Source organism: Abramis brama, assembly GCF_963993115.1.
Source record: "Abramis brama genome assembly, chromosome: 21".
Classification (NCBI taxonomy): Eukaryota; Metazoa; Chordata; class Actinopteri; order Cypriniformes; family Leuciscidae; genus Abramis; species Abramis brama.
In genome coordinates this window covers 93583-121198 of record NC_139983.1, presented here as the reverse complement: position 1 = coordinate 121198, position 27616 = coordinate 93583, and the positions used below count along the sequence as shown (strand labels likewise).

General features: G+C 37.4%; 1 protein-coding gene across 1 annotated transcript in view; it reads left to right on the top strand.

Moving 5' to 3' along the window:
• The first annotated feature begins 16498 nt into the window (after positions 1-16498).
• Positions 16499-27616, top strand: part of LOC311072168 (stonustoxin subunit alpha-like) — an 80817-nt gene continuing 69699 nt past the window's right edge. The window contains exon 1 of the mRNA XM_084096957.1: positions 16499-16609. Within this exon, the coding sequence (XP_083953083.1) occupies positions 16525-16609 (85 nt within the window). The 5' untranslated portion in view covers positions 16499-16524. The remainder of the gene's footprint in view (positions 16610-27616) is intronic.

Below are 27616 nucleotides of genomic sequence, written 5' to 3'. Positions count from 1 at the left end.
GTAACCTTGTCTTTTCTTCTTCTAGTCTTAGACGCATCTCTGATTCTTTCCGTTTCATCTCTGCTAGCATTCTTGCTTTGTCCAGCTTCCAGTTATTCTCCATCTCAAGTAGTCTGGCCTGCTGATTGTGAATTTCTTGCAGAGACTTCGCTTGCTCTACTTTGGCTGCAAGTTCTGCTTTTGCATCAGCTTGTTTACTGGAAGCTTTGGAAGAGGCCTCCGATGTTGTTATGCTTTCTGAAGCTTGAGATGATTCTGAGATGATGGTATCGGTGTTGGTGCAACCAAAGACAGATGCATAATCATCTTTCTTTAATATCTGCCTTACTCTCTCTTTTACCACATCTTTGTTTTGAACGTGCTCAACAGTTTCTATTCGTTTGCTCACCAAGTCAGAAATTTCTGCAGTCAATGTGGCACAAACATCTACTCTCTTAACAATCTCTGCAGTTGTTGTTTGATTACGCAATAAGGGAGCATAGTGCTGGGTAACTACATCATGTCTAGTTTGAATGTCCTTCAATATTTGTTCAAGCTCTTTATGTATGCAACAGACTTTCAATTTAGACCTAGATTCCTTAGCTGTATGCCTCCAGGAGTCATAAGCTTTATTAAAAGCTTTCTCTTGCTTCTTTGCCTCCTGTTTATGCATCTCTAGGCCTTTATCTGTACGATTTCTTTTTCGAGAACTTGATCTTGATCTAACCTGTTGCATTTCTTTAGAAATATTTAAATCCTTATCAGAAACTAACTTTTGACTTGCTTGCGCTGCCATTTGCTCAACTGTGTCTTCCATTTTGTCTGTCTACAAACTTAAGAGAGCAATGAATTACTCATATCAGACATCTATAATTTAGACACACACATAATCAGCAATGGTAATAAGTCAAATTGTATATGCAACACAATCATAAATTCTTTGACATTTCTTTGACATTCAACATTTTAAACGTTTGTAACGTATACCATAAATATAAAACCCAGCACTTAACCTGTGGCAGTCAATACCTTGCAAACGAATACTCAAATCAATTATTTCAACGTCATAAATCCATATTTCACAACTCGTTCAACTTCGTATCTTGAACTTCAATTCTCTAAAATTTTTAAATGTTTTTAAACATCTAAAGTGTCTTTTAATTGTAAAGGTTTTAACTCACACAGTCCAGGAAGTTGTATTTGCAGTCTTCATGCAACGTTCTTTTACTGAAAGTTTACCTTTTCATCTGTAACGTTGATATGCGATCATCATCCAAACATTCATGAATGAGCCGCGCTCCAAACTGACTGTGTGATTTTACAATCCTGATGAGGTATCCGTCTCGTGCTGACGTGACGCAATTCAATCAGCGCTTTAGATGCAAAGTCCAGTGTCCCACTCACGCGATGAAACAACAGCAACACGATGAAAACCTTGTGTGTAGCAGCGAGTTTTACTGTAGCGGCCCTTCGGCTTCGTAGAAAAGAGGCAGAGAGTTATTGACGGGTGCCTTCGATTTCTTTTGTTAAGATGCAATAAACTTCATTGCTGAAGTGTTCATTGTCTCGTTTCTTTGTTGCAAACGTTCTCCATGCATCACAACACTGTGTTTACATATTGACTTCATAGCACCATAACAATCGCATCACAGCATGGTGGCACCGTAAAACTACAAAGAAAACAAAGAAACAATACATAAATATCAAAGCAAAATAAACTCAAACAACATACACAAAATAAACCGTGTTCAAAGAAATCAACAAATGGTACCAAAGAAATACAGGGAAAACAAACTAAACATACCTCGCTCTGCTTGCCAAAGGGATACTAAAGCTTAAAGCTTGAACCATTTCCTCAAGCTGGTTAGCTCGAGAACAAAAGTGACAATACTCAATACATTTTGATCAAGGGGTAGGGCTAAGGGGAAGGGGTAGATACCCCTTAAAACCAAGAATTTTCGCGAGCTTACTTGAAACCAAGGGGTACCCAGAATGCACTGCGCAACCGGCAACAAAGGCGGGCATACCATCAAGAAAGTCTCATTTTCGGCTTAAATGATTGATTGAAAAATTATGACAGTCGTGTTTTGTGCTCTACACAGTCATGTACATATATATTTGCAACCATGTTGTTAACTGAAACGTTTTTAAACGTTTTTAAAAATCGCTGGTCTGCTACGCTAGGCTATGCTAACGATACATTGCTGGTTTGCACAATCAGTCTTGCATTTCTCTGACTAATGTCCGGGATTCGGCTTTTGTTTTCTACAGTCGCCATTCATTATGTGTAACGTTTCATTATTTGACACTGACACGTATGTGCCAGCTTTGCAGGTTATGTATTCAGCTTCAAACGGATCCCGACTGATACGAAAACACAGGAATTTAAGCAATGCTAAAACGCACATAAACCGATCACTTGTTTCACTTGTTTAGCGTTCATGTACGTTAAACACTACATTCAGATTCACCGATTTGAATGAATTCAGTCCGATTGAAACAACACTCTGTGCATAATGAATAGCGACGGCAGAAAGCAAAAGCCGAATCCCGGACATTTTGGGTGATCCCGAAATCCAGGCGACATGTCCAGGAAAAAGATACGTGCTTTACATATTGTAACGCGTTGTGTTAGGAGGGAAACAAAATAAGGATAGCTCGCAGCTGAAGTATTAGGCCAGACAGACTCACGGAGGCGATTCACTCGCAATTTATTGACAAATCAAACTCCTGCAACTGTCTGCCACACGCTCCACCTTGCCTTCCACAGCGTCACTCAATAAAACAAAGCAAGAATAATGAGCATCAACACAGAAATGACCCACATACATGGGGTTGTTCGAGTCGCACGGCACAATACCATTACAGCCCGTTCAACAGAGAGCGCACAGCTCTTAAAGGGGCCATACTTATTTCCACTCGTTACAATATACTGTCCTGTATCACACAGGGACGCCAGAGTATGATGTATGATGACGTAACCAAGTGGCGTCTCATTTCATAGGGTTATGTTTTCAACCCTAGCGCTTACCACTCGGTTTCGAGGGACAAGGGCTAGGGGTAAGACGAAGGGGTAGGGGTAGGGGAAGGGGTAAGACAGAGAATTGGGATTCAGCCTTACTCTGTTTCCTTTCCCTTATATGCAATAAATGTATTTCGCCATCTAGTGGTGATGCCAAGCAAGCAAAACAAATTAAAGGGGAAGGTCATTACATTCATTAAAAAGGGTCTGTAAAGAGGTGATGGTTCGACCGTTCCCCCCCTCCTCTTTACAACAAAGTGGTTCGGTCCAGGCAGCTATATCCGCTGTATTGATCCTTGAGCGGTCTTTTCTGCCTTTCTCCCGAACTGAGGTATGCTGTATTCCATGCTACCGATTAGTTGTTAGCATTGGTTGAAAATAAGTCACACACACGATGTTTAAGTTGTTTTTATTTATTTTATTCACAGATGTAAGATATGTATACAATACTTGGGAATGTTATTTTTTTGTTTGGCAGTGTCACTGTGATTGAGCTGAAGCTGGTGTGACGGCCTGTTAATCAAAATATATTCTCTTATGCAGGTATGCATTGACAAACCCTATTTTTGTGTTTAAGTTTATATTATCGGGTTTCATGTTTAAGCTTATGGAGTTACTGCGTTTTCTCCGTCTCTGTACTTTTGTTTTATTTGCTTTTTCTTTCCTTGTGCTTCTTTCCTCCCTTCTCTTTTCTGCCTTTCTCCCGAACTGAGTGTCACTGTGATTGAGCTGAAGCTGGTGTGACGGTCTGTTAATCAAAATATATTCTCTTATGCAGACCCAATCTGGTGCTCTCCTGTCGTTTTTGCACTGAATACATAACGCAACGCAGACAGAAGCATACGGTTACATGTACACACACAGGATATACATATACATATACATATACATATACATGTCAGTAAATCCAGTTTAACAGAGTACAGCTAGAAGTTAGCTTTGGGACTCTGAAACAACCAGAAAACTAAAAAACATTGTGAGGTGCATTAGGACAGGTTTAATAGAACATCAAGTGCAGAGAATGATCAAAGGAGGCATAATAATGAACATAGATTTCTCTTCTAGATTTCTCCCTTTGATAACATTCCAAGGACTTAAACTAGTTGACAATTTTCAAGTGTGCCACTTTAACTTGCTGTACGTAGCATAACTTGCATCAAAACGCTTCAAAATGGCTCTTTAGTTCGATTATTACTATTTAACCCATTCTGATTCAACACTGTACAAAAATAACTTGCATTTAAATTAAAACATTTAAACCATTAAACAGAAATTAAATTTGTGACAGTCAAAGGATGTGCTCTTAAATGCCTACTGGGCAAACTATTAAATAGTTCAATATTAAGAACAAATAAGTTCTTAATTTAAATGTTCAAAAACTTAAGTGAATCCAAACCCAAAGGAATCAAAATAAAACAAGTCTCTTTAACCTGTTAGGTACACAAAGACAAAATCCTTATTAGAAATGGTTCAGATTCAAACTAATTTTGAAGAGCTGTGGGATAAACACCATTCAAACTTTGTGTGGGATGTACTCACCCTTTTCCAGTAGCGATGAAAAAGCAATTAACCAATTCCTTAGATTTACACATCGTTGGTGTAGAAAACAAGCCACAATTACACTAACAGAAAAAATAAAAACAAATAACCAGTGAAGACCATAAAAACACAAAAACAGAAAAATAGACAAACACAATATATGCCAAACCTGGGGGCTGTTCCATAAAAGCCGCTTAGAAAAGCGAGGATTATAACTCCAAAACCGGACTTGAATGAGCCTAACAAATGAGTTGGGGCTAAAGTGGTTACATAAAAGGTAATTGAAGCTCACGCAATCTCACTAATTTGATCCAGGTTTATCTAGTCTAGATAATTGCGTGTGCACGCGTTTCTTAAGCAGCCCTAGAGGTCGATCGTGGATCAAATCGATCCACCATCAAACAGCGTATATTTTGTGCTGTTTTATGCGTTTGTGACATGTTTTTCCCCCCTCTTAGTTCAAAACTGACATTTTACAGTTATATTCTCCATCTGTAAATGTTCGAAAGTCATGCAAATGTATCCATTTTGCTGCTAATTTTCATATTGAACGAGCGCTGCTGCGCGCATGCGCGCCAAAGAGGAGCGCAATAATTCTGACTAAAATATACATTTTGCTTGGAAAATTAATATGCGATATTTTATAACACTAGAAATATCTTCTAATTATAATAATTTATCTTTAGGATGTTGGATAAGTTGCAGTGAACTTCTAGCGAACAGAAGTACTTCAGTGAAGTAGCCTATAATTCAGGGAAGATTTTTTTTAAGAAACTAAATATATAAAGATACAAAATATAGTTTTGGGTATAGGACCTATGCTACTTAATAAAGATGATGTATACTTATTTAGAATGCTGAGAATTACAGCTTTTAATGCAATATTCTTTTGGAGAAAGCAAGAATCCCCAGTTTTAAATGAGTAGATTTAGTTTCTAAAGTACATTATGGAGAGGATAACATTAAATTAAGAGCAAATGTATACATTTTGAAAAGATATGTGCAACTCTAAAATCAAAGAATATTCCATAAAATAAAGGAATATATATTAGCCTACATTAACTACATTTTTATATAACTCTCCCTCCCTTTTATTTCTAGTTATTTGTTATTTTATTTATTTATTTATTTAATATTGAATATTTGATATTCAAATAATATTACTTGAATAACTATTAGGAATTGTGTGTCATTATAAGAGTTTGATATAAATATGTTAATGTTACATTTTTATTACTAATTATTTATTGTTTTTTGTCTTTTCCCCCTTAAATCATATGTAAAAGTGTCTATGTACTTTTTGGTTATTGTTCTAATCATGTGTGTTTTTAGGCTATGTGTTGGTGGGTATTATCACAAAAGAAAAAAAGTAGAAGGAAAAATAAGGAATATTTATTGGGGGGAAATATGATGTCTTTAAAGGAACTGTCAATTTGTATAATTGTGTTAAATGTGTTTGAATTGAAAGACATAATAAAGTACATTATGTATATATATATATATATATATATATATATATATATATATATATATATATATATACTAAAATATTTGTTATTTGGACATTAGATGTGCCTTATTTAGAATTTTAAACCTAAAGTGTATTTTTATGATAGCAATAACTGTAAAGGGACTATTGTAATGGGGTAAATCAAATGTAGGCTAATATACTGTCAATTACTAAGCTCAGATTCATCTTACCAGTTAAAATTTATACTCTGCTTTTGTAATTATTTATTTTTAATGTTGTGATTTTAACTTCTGCTTTACAAAGCTTTTTTCAGATTGTGTTCTAATGTTCTTCTAATCATAAACATGTACTACAGCTGCCAAACAAAACCAGAGAGAAATGTATTCATAAATCTTTAAAACAATCTAATTAAATCTTGGGCACAAAACATTCAGCCAGTAAAAAAACCTGTAGTATATATATTGTATTTAGGCCTATCTATCTATCTATCTATCTATCTATCTATCTATCTATCTATCTATATTTTCTAATTTATCATTGTAGCCTTATTTAAGTTGATTTTCTGTATACTGTGTATTTATTTTTGGACTAATAGTGGTTAATAAAGTCCAATAATGGTATGAGAGAGTGTCAGTGGTAATATCATTGGGTTCCTATTGGTCTGTGTTAGAGGATCTGTGTAACAACTGAGGCTTAGCCTGACAGTTAGCCTGCCCTGGACCAGGCTAGTTTCTCAGCATAAGTTGCCAGGGTAACTGAGTTTGAACTATTTTAAGTTTGCTTTATGAAACCGAATCTACCAAAAATAAGCCTGACTAACCGAAATAAGCCTGGCTTATACTCTAATCTTGGTTTATGGAACAGCCCCCTGGACAGTTCCTATCCTCAGACAGTTTGTAATCTCTTGATGCAACTCATCACAGTCCTCAATGAAACAACTCTTGATTGGGTCAATACATTTAAGTAGTGATGGGATGGTTGATCCCGGGACTCCGATGCGGTTTTAAAAGCACTATTGTATCACACACTGTATCGAAATGACAATACCACATGATTGATGACGTTTGAAAGTCATGCAGTATCGGATGGTCGGGACACTCAAAATATTTGATCACATACTTGTATATTTTAGATCATTGATCAATATGTGAATCTGTTGACCAGGATACACATCACATTGTCATGGAACAGAAGGATTCACACAGGTAAAGTGGATAACAGGTTTTAATTGCAGAAGTATTATATCACAGTGATGGAAAGTAACTGAAGAATGTAGAGTACTGGATGAATTTGGAAGTTAAAGAGTCTTATCTGATGTAGGTTCTGAAATGACGACTGGAGACTGACGGTAAAAGGTATCTCAAAGGAAAGGAGTCAGGTAGAGTTCTCTGAGGGAACAACGAGACCAGACAACGGTGGACTGCAGAGGGAAGAGTTTAATAGTGCTGGATGATGATCAGTGAAGATTGGTGACAGGTGACGGTGATCTGTGATTGGGAAGTGCATGCAGGTGAGGGCCAGGGAGGATGATGGGAAATGTAGTGAGGAGTGACTAGCTGGAAACCATGACACACACGAGTTGTGGCTTCATTGACACAAATTAATTTGCTGTGGGATAAACGCCATACAAGCTCTGTGTGGGATGTAGCTGACTTTTACTCACCCTTATCCAGTGACAATGAAAAAGCAATTAACCAATTCCTCAGATCGACACATTGTTGGTGTATAAAACAAGCCACAATTAGACTAACAGGAAAAATAAAAAAACATAAACCAGTGAAGACGATAGAAACACAAGAACAGAAAAATAGACAAATACAATACCAAACTGGAGGGTTGTTCCATAAACAAGATTAAAATACAGGCCAGGCTTATTTTGGTTACGCCGAGTTCAGACTGCACGATTTTAGCCCCGATTTTGGCTCGCCGACAGGTTTAGAGAAGTGACAATCACGCGAGTGACAATCACGCAGTGTGAAAGAGCAAAGACGCGATCTGCGAGAATTGCAGACGAGTCGCCGACGCCCGTGAGATATTCGGCATGCTAAATATCTGGACCTGTCGGCTATTCAAAATCCTGCTGTGTGAAAGTGTTCTGACTGAAAACTACATCAGCGATGACCGACAGCCAATGAGAGAGCAAGATACAGAGCAGCTGGGAGTTCGGGGAGGAGTTATAGACCAAAATATCAGTATTTTAATAGATATATTTACAATTATATCAAACAGAAACAAAGCACAAACATTTGCTTGACCAGCAGCAACAGCAGCACATTGCAAAATTATTTATTTACCCCCAACTCTCTTTGCAGAACACACAGTCCTTGCATCCCTTGTCTTCCCAGCCATTTCCTCATGCATAATATGTTTTTCTTTTTCTCCTTTTTGCTGCAAATCAGTGTACAGACAATTTGGATCGCAAGCTTCTTGCAGGCTATCATTTTTAATAACAATTTCAGTCTCGCGCAAGAACTGCGGTCTACGCACGCAGGATTTTGCGCTATTTCCTTATCACTTCTCGCGTGTGTTTGGTTGCGAAACGTAGTTTGCGGACCAGACAGAAGTTGTCGGCAATTCTTCCTCCTGAAAGTCATGCAGTGTGAAACCTCCTGTCGCCGATGCATCGTGCAGTGTGAACACACCAGCAACTGAATGTTACCACAGATAGTCACGCAGTGTGAAAAGAACAGTGACCCGACTACTTCGTGCAGTCTGAACTCGGCTTTAGTCAGACTTATAGTCGGTTGATTCTGTTTCTTAAAGCAAACTTAAAATAGTTCAAACTCAGTTACTCTGGCAGCTTATGCTGGGAAACTAACCTGGTCCAGAGGGTTGTTCCAGAAAAGCGGGGATTAAACTCCAAAACCGGACTTGAATGAGCCTAACAAATAAATTGGGGCATAAAAGGTAATTGAAGTTCACGCAATCTCACTAATTTGATCCAGGTTTATCAAGTCTAGATAATTGCGTGTGCACGCGTTTCTGAAGCAGCCCTAGAGGTCGATCGTGGATCAAATCGATCCACCATCAAACAGCGTATATTTTGTGCTGTTTTATGCGTTTGTGACATGTTTTTTTCCCCTCAGTGCAAAACTTACATTTTACAGTTATATTCTCCACCTGTAAATGTTAGAAAGTCATGCAAATGTATCCATTTTACTGCTAATCTTCATATTGAATGAGTGCTGCTGCGCGCATGCGCGCCAAATAGGAGCGCAATAATTTTGACTAAAATATACATTTTGCTTGGCAAATTAATATGCAATATTTTATAACACCAGAAATATCTTCTAATTATAATAATTTATCTTTAGGATGTTGGATAAGTTGCAGTGAACTTCTAGCTCATTACACTCATATATTTTATACTTCTAATAAATAAAAAAATTGAACAGAAGTAGCTAATTCAGGGAAGATTTTTTTTTTAAGAAACTAAATATATAAAGATACAAAATCTAGTTTTGGGTATAGGACCTATGCTACTTAATAAAGATAAGGTATACTTAGAATAAGTTTAAATAGCTTTTAATGCAATAATTTTTTTTGGAGAAAGCAAGAATCCCCAGTTTTAAATGAGTGGTTAGATTTAGTTTCTAAAGTACATTATGCAGAGGATAACATGAAATTAAGAGCAAATGTATACATTTTGAAAAGATATGTGTTATATTCCATAAAATAAAGGAATATATATTAGCCTACATTAAGTACATTTTATATAACCCTCCCTTTTATTTCTAGTTATTTGTTATTTTATTTATTTACTTATTTAATATTGAATATTTGATATTTAAATAATATTACTTGAATAACTATTAGGAATTATGTGTCATTATAAGAGTTTGATATAAATATGTGAATGTTACATTTTTATTCATATTTATTTATTGTTTTTTGTCTTTTCCCCCTTAAATCATATGTATGTGTTGGTGGGTATTATCACAAAAGAAAAAAAGTAGAAGGAAAAATAAGGAATATTTATTGGGGGAAAATATGATGTCTTTAAAGGAACTGTTCATTTGTATAATTGTGTTAAATGTGTTTGAACTGAAAGACATAATAAAGTACATAATATATATATATGCTAAAATATTTGTTAGTTGGACATTAGATGTCCCTTATTTAGAATTTTAAACCTAAAGTGTATTTTTATGATAACAATAACTGTAAAGGGACTATTGTAATGGTGTAAATCAAATGTAGGTTAATATACTGTCAATTACTAAGCTCAGATTCATCTTACCAGTTCAAATTTATACTGTGCTTTTGTAATTATTTATTTTTAATTTTGTGATTTTAACTTCTGCTTTAAAAAGCTTTTTTTTAGATTGTGTTCTAATGTTCTTCTAATAATCATAAACATGTACTACAGCTGCCAAACAAAACCAGAGAGAAATGTATTCATAAATCTTTAAAACAATCTAATTAAATCTTGGGCACAAAACATTCAGCCAGTAAAAAAGAAAACCAGTAGTATATATATTGTATTTATCTATCTATATCTATAAATACAGTATATATATATTTTGAAACATTTTTATTCATAAAAATAAATCATGAGAACATGAACTTCATTCACTGCATTTGCTTTTCATTGTTCCCAGCTAGCTAGCTAGAGTTTTCGCGCTGAAAAATTACATAAATATTTGTACTTGGTGACATTCTGAAAAGCCGTACATGGATCAAAGCTAATGGACAGGATCATATAAATCAGAGCTTAGATTCTCTGCCCAAGCCCGAACTTCGAGCACTTGTTACAAAATACAACACGTCACGTGTCATGCTCAGCGTCTCCTCCACTCGCACGCATCACACCGGGCCCGGGATAATAAACTTTAAAAATATTTATTTTGTTTAAAAAATATTCTATATTCTAAAACCTTGTTGAATTAAATTAGAGTTGTAGCCTACTAGGCCTACTCCTCCTAGGCCATCCAAAGTTCATTCTTGTTCATTATCTGTGTTCATCATTGTTCACGTTTTTTTTTATTTATTTTTTTTACGTTTCTTCATTCGGATCCATTGCGATCCATTTCATTCTGAATAAACAAACAAGGCAGTTTACATGATTTGTCCTTGTTGCATTATTCATTAAGAAAATTATTAATAAATGCATGCACAATTATCCGTGTGTGTTGTCCTTTAAGAAATTTAACTTTTAGAGTTTTTAGGCTTGTTCGACTTCATGCAGCTCTGCGCAGACCGATCGGCGGCTGACTTAAAGCAGTGCATGCCGGTTAGAAATTTTGTCCGACTTGATACAGCGCCGACGCCACGTGACTGTGACGTATGCCATCAAAGTACCGCGAGAGCGACTCGAGAGTAGCCGGAGAACTCATCCAGCGCAGCTTCTCAAGAGCGGCTGCAGGAGCTCTGATGACGACACAGCTGTTCCACGATTGGCTGATGACGACACAGCTGTTCCACGATTGGCCGGATTCACCGCATGACAACGATCACGTGTGTTTCGTGTTTATTCGAACACCTTTAGTTCCTCTAAAGCTCTCAAATCAGTTTATTATAACAGTAAACACTCTTTTCATGTCGTTGTCATGTTATATTGTGTCATGTTTATCAAATAAAACTGATTAAAAAACGTAGACTCCACTTCATTGATAGTAGCTTATGTTGAACTTTATTCTTGTTCAAACAGACGCTGTATGAAGCAGTAGCCTACATAAAGTATTGAATGAAAATGTCTCTGAAACATCTGTGTATTATTTGGCAAATATTGCATTTATTTCACTGCAGCTGTGGTAAAGTATGCGAACACCACGTGAGGGGTCACTAGGGGAACCAGAAAGTGTCCGACTTCACGTCTCCATTTGCAGCTCCTCCCCGCCTGCACGCGGCTACTCTCGCCGATCGGATACATCCAGCCGCAGCCGATGTCGAACACACCTAATGTGTCGTGGTGATGTCACTTCCTATAAGTCACTTCTCGCGGTCTTCCTCTGAGTCCGCACTTTCGTGACGTAATGCCGCTTTGACTGTCGGGAAGAAGTCTGCTGCGGAGTCCGCAGCTGTGTCCCAAAGTGAAGGCTGCGTCCTTCGAAGGCCGTATTTGAAGGCCGGATGGCCGTATTTGAAGGCCGATTGCCACGTCACACGTCACAGCGGCGCGACGAAGGACGTCCCAATTCTAAGGCTGCATCCTTGGAAGGTCGCATTTGAAGACCGATTGCGTCACCGCGGCTCGATGAAGGCTGTCCCAATTCAATTCTGCATCCTCCGAAGGCCGTGTTCGAAGGACGGTTGCGTCATCGCGCCGAGACGAAGGCTACCCTGATTCAAAAGCGACGCCAAGTGCGCCCTTCGTTTCCCCGTGAAAAGAAGGATACATAAATGGACACTTAGCGGCCTATCCTACCCCATAAGTCATTGCGCACCGTTGACGACAGGCCGGCGGCCGAGAGATCGGTGGTGGACAGCAAATTCACATTTAAATGTAAGTAGCCTATTATGTTTTCATTTACTCAAATAGCTAGCGAAACCACAGTTAAAGTTTATTATAAACTTCATCTTAACTCCTTCGTCATCATTGCATGGCTTCATTTGTCAGGTAGTTTTAGGCAAAACTTGTGGTAATAAAGTTATTAGTTTAACAACCTATTTGTAATATTTGCACTTGTCTATCTCACTTGTGTATTATAAGAAATATCACTCACCCTAAAGCCTAAAACAACCAACCCCCAAATTTGTTTTTTAATGTTGGTCTAAATTGGTCTTGATGTGTCATATTTTGCAGTGTTAACAATGCACTTAAGATTGGACCCCTGTGTTAAGTACCCTTTTCTGCTTTTTTAGAACAATTAAGGGAAAAATGGGTCTGGGGTATGTAACTTCCATACAGGCACAAAATAATATATATTTTATATATATATATATATATATATATATATATATATATATATATATATACAGTACCAGTCAAAAGTTTGGAAACACTACTATTTTTAATGCTTTTGAAAGAAGTCTCTTATGCTCATCAAGCCTGCAGTTAAAAACAAAAAAAACCCATTTTTTGTAATAATTGAAATATTATTACAATTTAAAATAATGGTTCTCTTTTTTAATATACTTTAAAATGTAATTTATTTTTGTGATGCAAAGCTGAATTTTCATCAGCAAGTACTCCAGTCTTTGGTGTCTTATGATGCTTCAGAAATCATTCTAATATGATGATTTATGATCAATGTTGGAAACAGTTGTGCTGCTTAATATTTTTTTATAACCTGAGATACTTTTTTCAGGATTATTTGATGAATAAAAAGTTAAAAAGAACTGTATTTATTTAGAATAGAAATCTTTTGTAACAATATACACTACCGTTCAAAAGTTTGGGAACAATAACTATTTTTTTTTAAAGAAATTAGTACTTTAATTCAACAAGAATGCGTTAAATTGATAAAAGGTGATGGTAACGATTTATATTGTTAGAAATGTTTTTATTTTGAATAAATGCTGTTTTTATGAATAAATGCTGTTAACGTTTTACTCATCAATGAATCCTGAAAAAAGTATTCCAAAAAAATATATTAAACAGCACAACTGATTATCAAATCAATCAAATTATCAATCAAATTATCATATTAGAATGATTTCTGAAGGATCATAAGACACCAAAGAAAACACCATCATGCATATAGAGTGGTTCACACCTGAGGAGACAATGGGGCCCGCATACTTAATGAGCCATTCATTCAGGTGTGTCACTGAGCCACAGGAAAGAATGCAAGGACTATATATATATATATATACATATACATATATATATATATATATATATATATATATATATATATATATATATATATACACACACACAATATTGGTTCACAGTTGTTGTTTTTTTTTTTCACAAATTGTGCTTGCAAATTGTATAATATAATATATATAATATATATAATATCCAAGGTAAACATTTCTAGTAATTGTGCAGTTAATTGTTCCCATACTGTGTTTTCAGAAAGTTTTTGAATATATTCTCTACCCAAATGTGTCACTAATAAAACACAATAAAAATAATTTAAAGAGAAGGTTTATATTGACCTTTTAAGATTTTGTTTACATCTATCCTTGTGTGTGTATATATATATATATATATATATATATATATATATATATATATATACACACAAGGTATACACACAATATATATATATATATATATATTTGCCATTTCATTAAAAAGGTTATACAATTACAAAAACAATAAAACATTTAACAATATTTCCAGTGTAATCTTTCTTTGTAAAAACTAAAGTATACATTTTATTTTACGTATTTCAAAGTTAAGGATTCATTAGTTTGAATATTGCCTACATTGGAACACTATAATAACATTTTAGTTTTTTTTTTACTTTATTTTTGACAAAACATAATATAGGCTATATAGATATTTAACATGAGCAGAAATTGGCAACATTATAAGCTTATTTGATGTGTGGCAGCAGGCTATTTTACAGTAAAAACTTTATAATCTATCCGATTTTTGTAGTTGATTTTTACTCATCTCAGTATAGCAATCAGTTCATTTATTTATTTATTTATAAAGCACATTTAAATAAGCAATAGAGTAAACAAATTTAATTAAGCAATAGAGTAAAGCAGGTAAAAGCTGTTCATTCATTCACACACAAAAACGCGATTCATTTTGAAACAGTATTTTTGCCAGCTGTAGTAGCTACACAACAGCGCGCATCTGTGAATTCATTCATTCACACACAGAAACGCGATTCATATTTAAACAGTCTTTTTGCGTGTACAGACACTTGCGATTAGAACAAAGCAAATATGGAACTGACCTATTCCTGGATCCATTGATCCTCTAAATGAAACTTCCAGCACTTCTGAGGTAAATTTTCCAGGATTATTATTAAGATAGTATTATTCCTCACAGCGTCGTAAAGTACATGAGTCTGAAAGTGAACTCGCGGTGTGTGTTATCCAGCTGATTGTGGGCGTTCACAGGTTTGCCTGGATCACCTCACATTTGCGTTTGAATAGTGCGCGCTCTCCGTGGGTAGAGTCACATTAAAACATTATGAGCTGAGATGAGAACGACTGACATCTCTCTCTTTTCATACATATTACATAACCTGAGATATTAGTTGTTTTTTTTTATAAAAATTACTTCATTTAAAAGAAGAGAATTCAAGCTTCATGCCTGTTACGACCCTGGCTCAAGGGAGGCAACATAGAGGAGTCACAAACATCTATTATGACTAAAAATAGGTTTATTACAAACAAAGTTAAACAAACAAAGAATAATGGTGGCTGCTGCTATCCATGCTACTGCTCCAGGCTGCAGTGTGAGAGAGAGAGTGGGTGGAGCTAGACAGGGGCTTTTAAATGCTGGCCAGCAGACCCAGGTAATTAGGGAAATGATGGGAGGAGCTTCCAGGATACCTGCAAAACAGGGCACAGAATAACTTTGGACATAACAATGCCTGTGTGTCTGTATGCCTGTTTGACTGAATATTCACTGAGTTACAGATCATTTTCGGACGCGTTTCAGAATGGACTACACTGACAGAGAGAAAGCAGAACTCGTATCATGTTTATTTTTCTTTATTTGGCAAAAAGCACAACACTTTGTTTTTATTGTGAGTATACACAAAAATAATACACACTTAACAGGATCGATTGATGTATGAAACGTGTATGGAAGATCAAAGTCAACAGAGTATTTAGAGTCTCTTTTGCACTGATAAGGAAATACGCGAGCTGGTATCGCCGGCGATACCGCCGACTCCAGGGGGTTAAGCCTTGTAGCACTATTGTATCACACACTATACCGAGGCTTGTATCGAAATGACACTACCATGTGATTGATGACGTTAGAAGCTTCGAATGTCATGCAGTATAAAAAAAAATGTAAAACCTCATCCAATGCATAAAAAGGGAAATGATTATTGAGGAAGCATTATTTAAATGATTTAACACTACACATCCCTATAATATAAATTATATATATTTTAAACAGAACACCTAAAATATTCTTCTCAATTACTTTAATTATGATCACATACTTGTATATTTTATATCATTGATCAGTATGTGAATCTGTTGACAAGACTACACATCACACGAGTTGTGGCCTCATTGACACAAATTATATATTTCTCATGTCTGTGAGGCATGTAGCCTATACGCTGAGTTTTGGTTCATTTATGAGACGAGCTTCAGTTCACGTGCAATGCAAGTGATCGCGCCGGCGCCTCCATGCCCTGATTATATTGTCTGCTATATTTGCTTATGTATTAAATCCAGCTGGGATATAAGATAACATAATCTGATACAGAATATAATGTATATTGTAGGCCTATATGCAGGAGCGGACTGGGAAAAAAATTCACCCCTGGCACTGTAGCCACACAAACACAGTATACTGCCAAAAATGATTGTATACTGCCAGAAAGCATTTCAAGGTCAAAGGGGCAATGACCACTGGGTCACCTCCCCTCCCCTCCAACAATTCTGAGAATACTTTTTTCTGACAACACACTTTTTCATGAGACATTTCCACAGTAGCAGAACTTTAACTAACCCTAACTACAGCCTCAGACTTCTTACCATATCAGGAACAGAGACTCCAGGTAAGATGTGATTTTAAAACAATATCAACAGGCAGTGTCAGTGTGTTTTGGAGTAAAGGTTGAGAGAAGTTTAATACAATGCTCAGCAAATCAATCTACATGTTCACTGAAAGAAAAAGTTAAAGCAAGTTTTTAGAGGATAGACTTTAGAAATTGTGAAACCATGAAGTTGAAACTGGAAATACTAAAAAGTGCAAAGTTGTATTTAACTATTATATTATCTTTTTACCTTTTATATTACTGTTTTATATATATATATATTAGGGCTGTCAGTTAAACGCGTTATTAACGGCGTTAACGCAAACCCATTTTAACGGCGTCAATTTTTTTATCGCGCGATTAACGCCTAGCAAACTTTGTAGTTTTTTTATTTTATTTTTTTTTTGACATGCTTTTGCAACAACTAGTAACGTTAGTACAACAACACCGGATCTAGCTAGACCGGAAACAAAACAACAGGCATGCCGCACACACTTGTTTGGGCTTGCGAGCCGGCCAAAGAATGGACGAGAAGCCGCGTCTATGGACAACTTGTATCGCACATCGGACGCGTACTTTCTCAGTTTATGGCCAGCAATAAAAGGTGTGTACACTCATAGAGAATAATGTGTTCGAATTTTAAATACGAGGCGCTGCGCTTCGCTACTCGTCCAGTGTGCGACCCCCTTTAACATTATGTTTTGAGTGGATGAATGATGAGCGCGAGATGCCGAAATGGATGCCAATAAGATTCTGAATGGAAAGTTTAATTTTAAAAAAGTGGCCAAAATGTTTCAGTTGACAAGACCAAAGTGATCTGTGTGTTTTGTCATTGTGAACTGAGCTATCATTGCAGCACGTCCAGTCTGAAATGGCCTACTACTTGATGGCCAAGCACACTGATTCGCTGATGCGAATTCTCCACCCCCTTGTCAATATTAGGACCTCGTCAGTATTTCTTTCACCCTTTTATTGATGGACAGTGTTACATTGTGTGAGAGATTATTTGCTCCAAGTGAGAATGTTAGTGTGAAATTGAACACTACAGTATGCCAATGTTGATTTCAAAAAGAAACATTTGCTCAAAGCAAGCCGATCCACTTTTCCATGTTGATAAGAGCATTAAAATGAGAAAAAATAATGGGACAAAAAGAAATCAAGAGACATTTAGAATAGATAAAAATGTGCGATTAATTGCGATTAATCGCGAGTTAACTATGACATTAATGCGATTAATCGCGATTAAATATTTTAATCGTTTGACAGCACTAATATATATATATATATGTGTGTGTGTGTGTGTGTGTCCTGTGCTAGCAGAATGAGTCAGAATGTTAATTCTTCTTAATATCATTAATTCATCTGCATTAGCATGATTTAAATCATACTTATCTGACCATTATCAGCAGGGGTTAAATTGGGATTTATTATGTGGGGGGGGGGGGGGCTCTCCCTAGGGGGGTCCGGGGGTATGCCCCCCTCGGGAATTTTATTTGAATAATAAAACATTAAGGGCCCTATTTTAACGATCTGAAACGCAAGTGTCAAAGCGCAAAGCGCAACTAACTTTTTGGGCGGGTCTTCGCGCTGTTGCTATTTTCCCGGCGGGATAAATGACTCTTGCGCCAGGCGCAAATCTAAAATGGGTTGGTCTGAAGTAGCTTCATTATTCATAGGTGTGGTTTGGGCGTAACGTGAAATAAACCAATCAGAGCGTCATCTCACATTCCCTTTAAGAGCAGGCGCGCTTGTTCTAAAGCGGATTCCTTTTATAACGGCGGATTCGCCAGGTGCGCGCCAGGAGCGGTTCACAGCCGAGGAGACCGACGTTCTCGTCAGGGACGTTGGGGATGGAGAAACCCACCCAAATTAACTTCGATTAAAAAGGCGTATGATAATTTGGGTAAATGTGTAAGCTAGATGTATGCTTTTATAATAAATTGTCTATCTATCTATCTATCTATCTATCTATCTATCTATCGTAATAATGTATGATTTGCAAAAATGAAAACTGCTGCTTCTGTGTAGATGAGAGAATCAAAGTGTATGCGCGTTGTGCACACGCTACATTGATTATGGCCAAGCATGCGCCCTTAAAATAGCATATGAATAACATGCGCAACGCGCCACTGACTTTAAACTATTTTTCCTGGTTAGTGGCGCAATTGTTTTCTAAACCTGCAAAATAGCATGAAGGAACGTTTGCGCCGGAACACGCCTCCTTTTTTGCGCTGAACCGCCCAGGGAGTGCAAGTTCATTCCCTAGTTTAGCGACGTGCTTCTGTGGAGGGAAAAACGCGCTTTGCGCAGGTGCAAAATAGGAATGATACATGCGTCGGTGTACAAAGTCAATTGCGCTGGGTGCAAGATAGGGCCCTAAATGACACTTTCTGGAGAGTTTTGTGCAAAGAAATAGAGAAATTGAGTCTTACATGATATGTGAAAAACTGCAAGGTTAAGAGCATATGCTTTGCATTGTTGTAGTATCAACAGGTATTAGGACATTTAGCATTTACATTACTGTTAATCAGTCATCACTTGATTACACATTGTATTACCTTGTTATGATATAGTGACCCATACAATGTGCCAAACATAATGTGCCACATGAAGAGACAGTGCAGCATATGACAGTAGCAACAGCTGAGAAGATTTGAGTCTGTGGTGACCAGGTCCACCTCACACAAACTTCCTTCTCCCATTCTCTCTCTTTACTAAAAGAGAAACCCACTCTAAATCCAGCACATCTGGAAAATTACAGTATTACAGACCACATTGCTAGAACTGCCCAGTCATGTAGATTTGCCTTGTACAACATTAGGAGGATCAGGCCCTTCCTTTCAGAGCTACACAACTCCTTGTCCAAGCGCTAGTTTTATCCAGATTGGACTATTGTAACACTCTGATCCAGAGCAACTGATCCAGAATGCCGCAGCTAGAGTGGTCTTTAACGAGCCGAAGAGAGCACATGTTACTCCTCTCCTCACAAAATTGCACTAGTTGCCAGTTGCCGCTCGCATCAAATTCAAGTCACTGATGTTGGCCTACAGAACAACCACTGGTTCTGCTCCCTTTTACTTAAACTTATGTGCCATCCAGAAACTTGTGCTCTGCAAGTGAACGACGTCTTGTGGTGCCATCTCAAAGAGGCACAAAATCTCTTTCTCGGACCTTTACCATGACTGTTCCCTGCTGGAGGAATGATCTAACTCAACCAGAGCGGCTGAGTCCATAGCCACTTTCAAGAAATGGCTGAAGATGCTTCTTTTTCGAAAGCACTTGATCCAGTAATACTAATACTTTCTCTTCTATTCTATTCTATTCTATTCTATTCTGTTCTATAATAAAAAAATAAAAAAATAAAAAAAGTGTTGTCCTACTGTTAGTTTAACTGCTTCTATTGTTCTCATTTGTAAGTCGCTTTGGATAAAAGCATCTGCTAAATTAATAAATGAAAATGTAAATGTACTACTACAACACACACACACTCAGGTTGCTTGTTAGCTAAAAGTAGGTCTAGCAAGTCTTATATTTCTGTAATTCACACAGATCAAACACAAATATGCTGACTGAATAGATTGCTAGTTTATTTTGAGTAGCCAGCTAGCAGTTCTCTTGGCAGTTTGCTGATAATCCGGTGTCTGAAGTAAAATGCTCAAAGCATCTCCTGAGAAAAATCACATGGTCAACCTAGTCTTGGTTATTTAATTTTGATTTAGTCTTATTTTCCTTACCTTGTCATTCAAGGCCAGGGCATTTTTTGTACAACCAACGTTGTGCTTAACTTGACAAAATTGATCTGCTGCTGCAGCGGCAGCCATCAGCTCGTGATTTTATTTTAATTTTTTCCAAGGCAGTTGAAGGTTCTGGAACTTTTGCGTGCTTCCACATCCCGTGCAACTACGGATCTCCCAGGAACATTCATTATATATTGCTGCGTACATTATTCCGTGTCAGAGTTTTGAGTAGTAGCCTACCTAGATGCGCATGGCATGCGCGAGCGGTGCGCAATCATGGTCGACTGACAACGAGATTAAGCAGCTGAACAAGAATAAGGCCGAGTTCCGATTGTTCTCATCTCAGCTCCGCCGAGACAAAATAGACATGCCATTTCAAAAATCTTTCATTTATTGTCAGAAATATGTTTTCAAAAGCATCACTTTCGTCAAATTTAATGTGACAATTTCCAGCAGGCAACTGACTGCAAACAGGCACATCAGGACACGAACGAGCCCCGGCCGAATTTAACCACTGGTTATCAATTTGTAGTAGTAAATGAAGAGATGTCTTATCGATCACAAGTTCAGTATGGTGTACCACAAGGCTCAGTACTAGGACCGTTGCGGTTCACTCTGTACATGCTACCCTTGGGAGATATCATTAGGAGGCATGGCCTTAGTTTTCACTGTTATGCTGATGATACTCAGCTGTATATTTCTTCACGCCCTGATGAAACTTACCAATTCACAAAATTAACGGAATGCATAGCTGATATAAAAATTTGGATGACTAGTAATTTCCTACTACTAAATTCTGAAAAAACAGAGATTCTAATTATTCGACAAAAAACTTCCTCACATAATAAACTAGAATACTGTCTAACACTTGATGGCTGCTCTATTAAGTCTTATCTAAAAATTTAATTTACCTTGCCACTGTTGCCTTTGGCTTGCTCAGTTGGGGATATTTTGGGGATATTTAATTTTATTTTATCAATCAATAAATTCCACTAGAAACAAATTTTAATTTAATACTATGAAGTTGCTTTGATACAATCTGTATTGTGAAAAGCGCTATACAAATATACTTGACTTGACTTGACTTGACTTATGTTAAAAATATCTAAATTACGTCATATGCTCTTTTTGACAAATGCAGAAACAATTAGTCCATGCGTTCATGACATCAAGGCTAGATTATTGTAATGCTATTATGGGTGGTTGCCCTGCACGCTTAATAAACAAACTACAGCTGGTCCAAAACGCAGCAGCTCGAGTTCTTACCAGAACCAGGAAGTATGACCATATTAGCCCGGTTCTGTCAACACTGCACTGGCTCCCTATTAAACATTGCATAAATTTTTAAATATTGCTGATTATTTACAAAGTCTCTCTCTACTCACTAAATGGTTTAGCTCCGCAGTACTTGAGCGAGCTCTTAACGCATTATAGTCCTTCACATCTATTGCGATCTCAAAATTCCGGCCAGTTGATAATACCTAGAATATCAAAATTGACTGCTGGCGGTAGATCCTTCTCCTATTTAGCACCAAAACTCTGGAACAGTCTTCCTAACATTGTCCGGGAAACAGACACACTCTGTCAGTTCAAAGCTAGATTAAAGACACATCTCTTTGACCTAGCATACACATAACACATTATAGACTTCTATAGTTCAATGTTAGGCTGCATAGATTAGGTCAGCCGGAACCGGGAACACTTCCCATAAATCCTGATGTACTCGTTACATCATAAGAAGAATGGCGTCTACGCTAATATTAGTCTCTCTGTTTATACCGAGGTTTACCGCAGTCCGCCGGATCCAAGCCATATCCAGATCTGATGAAGGACCTGCGCCTGGACGCGACAACAGCGCAGTCCTGAAGTGTCAACTAGGCTCTTCCCTGTGAAGGGCTCCTTCCCTCTCTTTACCTCTCTACAGATAAAGCGTTGTCAGGATAATTCAGGTTTGCGTGGCTATGCGGAAGCAATAAAAAATCCTGTATTATAAATTTTAAGGCCAGACAAGTAGTATGTTTAGTATGTTGAGGGTTGATTTGTAGGGAAGGACTACACGCTTGCGCACATATATTCAAACGTGCATAGCAATAGACTGAACTCGTAATACTCATGTGCACGCCATCAGCGTTCTCACAGGTTCGCGTTTTTGAAGTTTGCATAGAGAGAACTGAAGAGTTTTCTGTTAAAACGGTGTCGTGTTAGCGGCCCCTAAGTTAATAACTAATGATCGTTGCGACGGAAGTGAATCAATCAAACTAACTTTAGCTGGACAATAACTTTATTCTAGAGCTGCTATAAAGCCAAAACAATCTCTTTTACATAAATTATCACTGTAAAGCCGCTTTGGAACAATTTACATTGTTAAAAGCACTATATAAATGAAGATGACTTGACTTGACTAATTACGAGCTGCAGGAAAAATGTAAATTTTGGTCGAATCTGAGGTTCTCTGAGAGGAATACCTTCAAATACTGTTATAGCGCAGCATTCCAGCTTTGTGAATATTCATAGCCAATTCTCGATGGCATGAGTCTGAACCAATGAAATGTGATTTTCAAACTCATGCTGATGTAAACAAACGATCTTATGCGCGCTGACGGACACAAAAACTCTCAGACAGCTCAATCCTGACACACACGCATACACAGAATTACAGTATTTCAAAATATCTGTCTTGGCAAGTATTCACACAAACATTATCTGTTATGTCTTAAATTAACATTTTGTGAACTGTTGGGGAAAAATATTTGATGTGTAACATTATATTACATCTGTACGGTTCTGTAAGTCATAATATATATATGCTGTCTGTCTCATTAAAGTTAATCAAACAATTGTGGTATCATGGAAAAATATTGAATATATATTTTTCCTCTAGATATGGGTTTTGACTTGGTTTGTTCCAAATGTGGTGTTATTATCAGGGATTTTACAGTATGGTTGCTTAGTGATTTTGTTTTGGAACCTTCAGAAAACTTTAACATGATTTTTCTCAAAACTCTGTTGACTGAGCAACACATGTTTGAAGTTGATATAGACAAAGAAACACAGACAACAGAGAATATAATGGGGATAAAAGAGAAGACTGTCATGAAGTAAATCTATGTAATTAGTGGAATATTAAACAAAATATAGTAACGCCTATATAGCTGTGTGCGCGAGCTGATAAGAGAAAAACGCGCAGTGGATTGAGCGCTCAGCAGCAGATGCGTTTGAGCGCATCCCTTTTTCACAGACAACAGTGGAAAGTTTGTAGTTCAGTCGGATGTCAATAGCAAATGAAGGAAAAACGAGGCATGTATTATTAACGTTAATTGACGAGAGAGAAAGAGAGAGACAGAGAGAGAGTACTTCTGTTGAAGGCTCATGATTGCTGATCGTTCACTCAGCACACGTGTCATTTGGATTAAAACTAAACCGTATATGTAAGTAGAACATAAACTGTTACCTGATTTATGTATAACGAGTGGTTCCCTACATTATTACAGGATGTTGGCAGGTCAAGAAGTTTAATGAAATGAAACATCTGAAGTGCGTGCCCTGAAAATCTGTGCCTCACAGCGTGTGAATACTGAACTGAATTCTCTTTCACGTCTTGTGCTTGTACGGACAAACTCACACTAAATTATTTAAAAACACCCATCTTGGTCGAGTATCCTAAACATAGTTAGTTATATCTCAAGGAAACGTAGACAGTATATTCATATTGGACCGGTGCATTCGGTCTTAAAGGGACAGCAGTCTAATAAACCTGCAAAGAAATCATTCACTGTTCTTGACTAAATACCTTTCGTAACTTTATAAAGTTCCATCTATATTTAATTTATACAGTGATGAATATACAGTGATATTTCACATATGATTACTTTGTTTTCTTGTATTTATTTGTGCTATTTGTAATTTGATTATTTGTTCATGTTTTATTAATGACTATTTACTTGTCTTTAATAATGTTGTAAATTTACATTAATCAAGCTTGTAGTTTTGCTGTAGTATAAAAATTGTAATAGAGATTTGTGATATTTCACTGGTATCTAAACATCTGAACCGCTGGCCCAATCCTCAGCACTGAGCCCTGCTGGAGCTGCTCTGAATATGTGCTGTGCTATTAAATGATAGATCAAATATGATAGAGCAAAAGAATGAACAATAAAAGTAACAGAAACTCATGCAATGCATTTTAGCAGTATTAATTAATCATGAAAATAACTGAAGAAAATATATATTTGCTGAACAAATTAAGCCAACTAATATTATTTATATTCTTTTGGTTTCTCTACACAATATATAGAAAAAAAATACAAATGCAGTGAAAATACAGGTATTAGTATCAGTACTCGGTATCGGTGAGTACCAAAAATTAAAGTATCTGTATCAGACTCTTTCTGGGAAAAAAAGTGTTATTGGTGCATCCCTATAAAACAAAAAAGTAAAAAAAAAAAATATATATATATATATATATATATAAAAGTGGCGAGCGGTGAGTTTTTTAACCTGGTTTGCTGGGTGACATATCATGTCAGAAATGCACCTGGTGCACGTTGGATGGGTTTATAATAAGTGAGTTCGCTCTAGACAGAGTGTTCGCTGCTCAGTTGCTTACTCTCATGACATACAGCAACACAGATAAAAGTTTCTTGATATATTTGACCATTTATTGAAAGTAGCCATTTGCAAAATATGCTTTATTTTTATAATTCCACAAGGTGGCACTAATGTCGCAGAAACTACATGCTTCACCTTTAAAACAGTACAACGCATCGGCCGAGGACGCACTAATATAAATCAGAGATGACAAATCAGAAATACCATGGCAGGCGTCTATTTAAATTCATAACATAAGTGTTTTATTTATTTATTTATTTATTTTATTTATAGTTAAAAATTTGTATATTGAAATAAATATTAGTAGCCTATTATAAATAACATGTATGTAAAACATGAACTACCCCTCCTTGAACTGCCACCTTAACGTGGTGGAGGGGTTTGAGTACCCGAATGACCCTAGGAGCTATGTTCTCCCAAGGCAAACAGATCCTAGGTGACGGGTCGGACTAAGAGTGGTTCAAAAAACCCTTATGAGTGACATTAAATCGAGGACATCGGCCGGTATGGCGCAGCCGGGGCCCCACCCTGGAGCCAGGCCCGGGGTTGGGGCTCCTTTCCCCACGAGGTCCGGCCGGGCTCAGCCCGAAGGAGCTACGTGGGGCCGCCTTCCCGTGGTCTCACCACCTGCAGGATGGACCGTAAGGGGCTGGTGCTGAGAGGATTGGGCGGCAGTCGAAGGCAGAGGCCTCGACGACCCGATCCCTGGACACGGAAACTAGCTCTAGGGACGTGGAACGTCACCTCGCTGGTGGGGAAGGAGCCTGAGATTGTGCGTGAGGTTGAGAGGTTCCAACTAGAGATAGTCGGGATCACCTCTACGCACGGCTTGGGCTCTGGAACCACACTTCTTGAGAGAGGATGGACTCTTCACCACTCTGGAGTTGCCCATGGTGAGAGGCGGCGGGCTGGTCTGGGCTTGCTTATAGCCCCCCAGCTCAGCCGCCATGTGTTGGAGTTTACCCCGGAGAACGAGAGGGTCGTTTCCCTGCGCCTACGGATCAGGGATAGGTCTCTCACTGTTGTGTGTGCCTACGGGCCAAACGGCAGTGCAGAGTACCCGGGCCTCTTGGGGTCTCTGGGAAGGGTGCTGGAAAGTGCTCCGACTGGGGACTCCATCGTTCTACTGGGGGACTTCAATGCCCACGTGGGCAACGACAGTGACACCTGGAGGGGCGTGATTGGGAGGAACGGCCCCCCTGATCTGAACCCGAGCGGTGTTCTGTTATTGGACTTCTGTGCTAGTTACAGTTTGTCCATAACGAACATCATGTTCAAGCATAAGGGTGTCCATCAGTGCACGTGGCACCAGGACACCCTAGGCCCTAGGTCGATGATCGACTTTGTGGTCGTTTCATCTGACCTGCGGCCGTATGTCTTGGACACTCTGTAACACTCTCAATATTAGCGATGTTACATCAATAAAATACAAATAGTTCAGTCATTTCACGATGCAAAAGAGATGTGTATTATTTAAACACCCAAAATATACATATCAACAATCAAACATATGAGCAGAATCCACCTTATCGTTACTTATCGTAGTTCCCATAGTCTTTGCACTAACAGATGAGTCGCATATCTCTTACCACAACCTTCGTTAGTCCCAGACAAATGTATATGGAAGTAAAATAATGTCAAATGTTTTTGAAACAAAAAGCCTGTTGAATTGCACTACTTGAAAAAAAATAGGCATTGCATTAACCATGCTTGCATTTTAATGCATTGTATTTTTAGGGCTTGCATTTTTATGGGCTGAAATTCAACATGGTTGAATATTTAAGCTGTGAATATTTCAATTAAAAACATTTCAAACACATTTCCATTATTAAAAATTCAATAATCCATATTCACCTTTCATATTTCACTTCCAAAATATTCAAACTGTTTAAAAATACAATCTATAATATTCAACAGGCAATTTTCGGTCCATTTTATTTCGCTTTGCAAATTCGCTTCCACAAATTCAGTGGTTCAAATTCGACAGTAAATTCAACGGAACTGCAGGAAAAGCAATAGATTACCGAGCATACTCTCCATCTGCTGTTAGTCGATCTCACCAGCAGGAGGTGCAAAAGCGCGTGTTGTTGACGAAGACCAGCAACAGTTAGAGCAAGCCATTCATTCATAAAACTCATTTAACACCAATGCAAGTGTATTTGTGATTATTATGACGGCGGTTTTATGTTAAATTCAGTGTCTTCATGGTTACTTTTCCTGTGTAGCCTACATGCATCTTTCTCTACCGTGAACAAGATTATAATGTTATTCCCCGATGCGGATATACAGATCCAATGTTACATTTTTGAGGATGACATATATTTCTCTTGGTTGTTTAGTTGCCTTAACTTTATATTGTGGCGATGTGCTGTATGCAGGCTATTAGGGTTTCCCTCAATACTTCAGGATTCCCCTGCTGGACATATACAACGCTTAATGTGGCTTAATGGACTACAGTGTTGTAAAAGACCAAACTCGCAGGCAAGCAGATGGACTATAATAATAACTATAGAATAACGCGCAAAGTTTAATGATAAACGTTTCCCAGTGATAGACTGGCATAAAGATGGTTTGACGTTGGACATTCGCACATTTAGGGACCGTCTCTAAAGTGTATACGACTTTGGTATACACGTTTCTAACTTCAATAGCATTTGAATAGAACGACTTACAGTCATAAAAA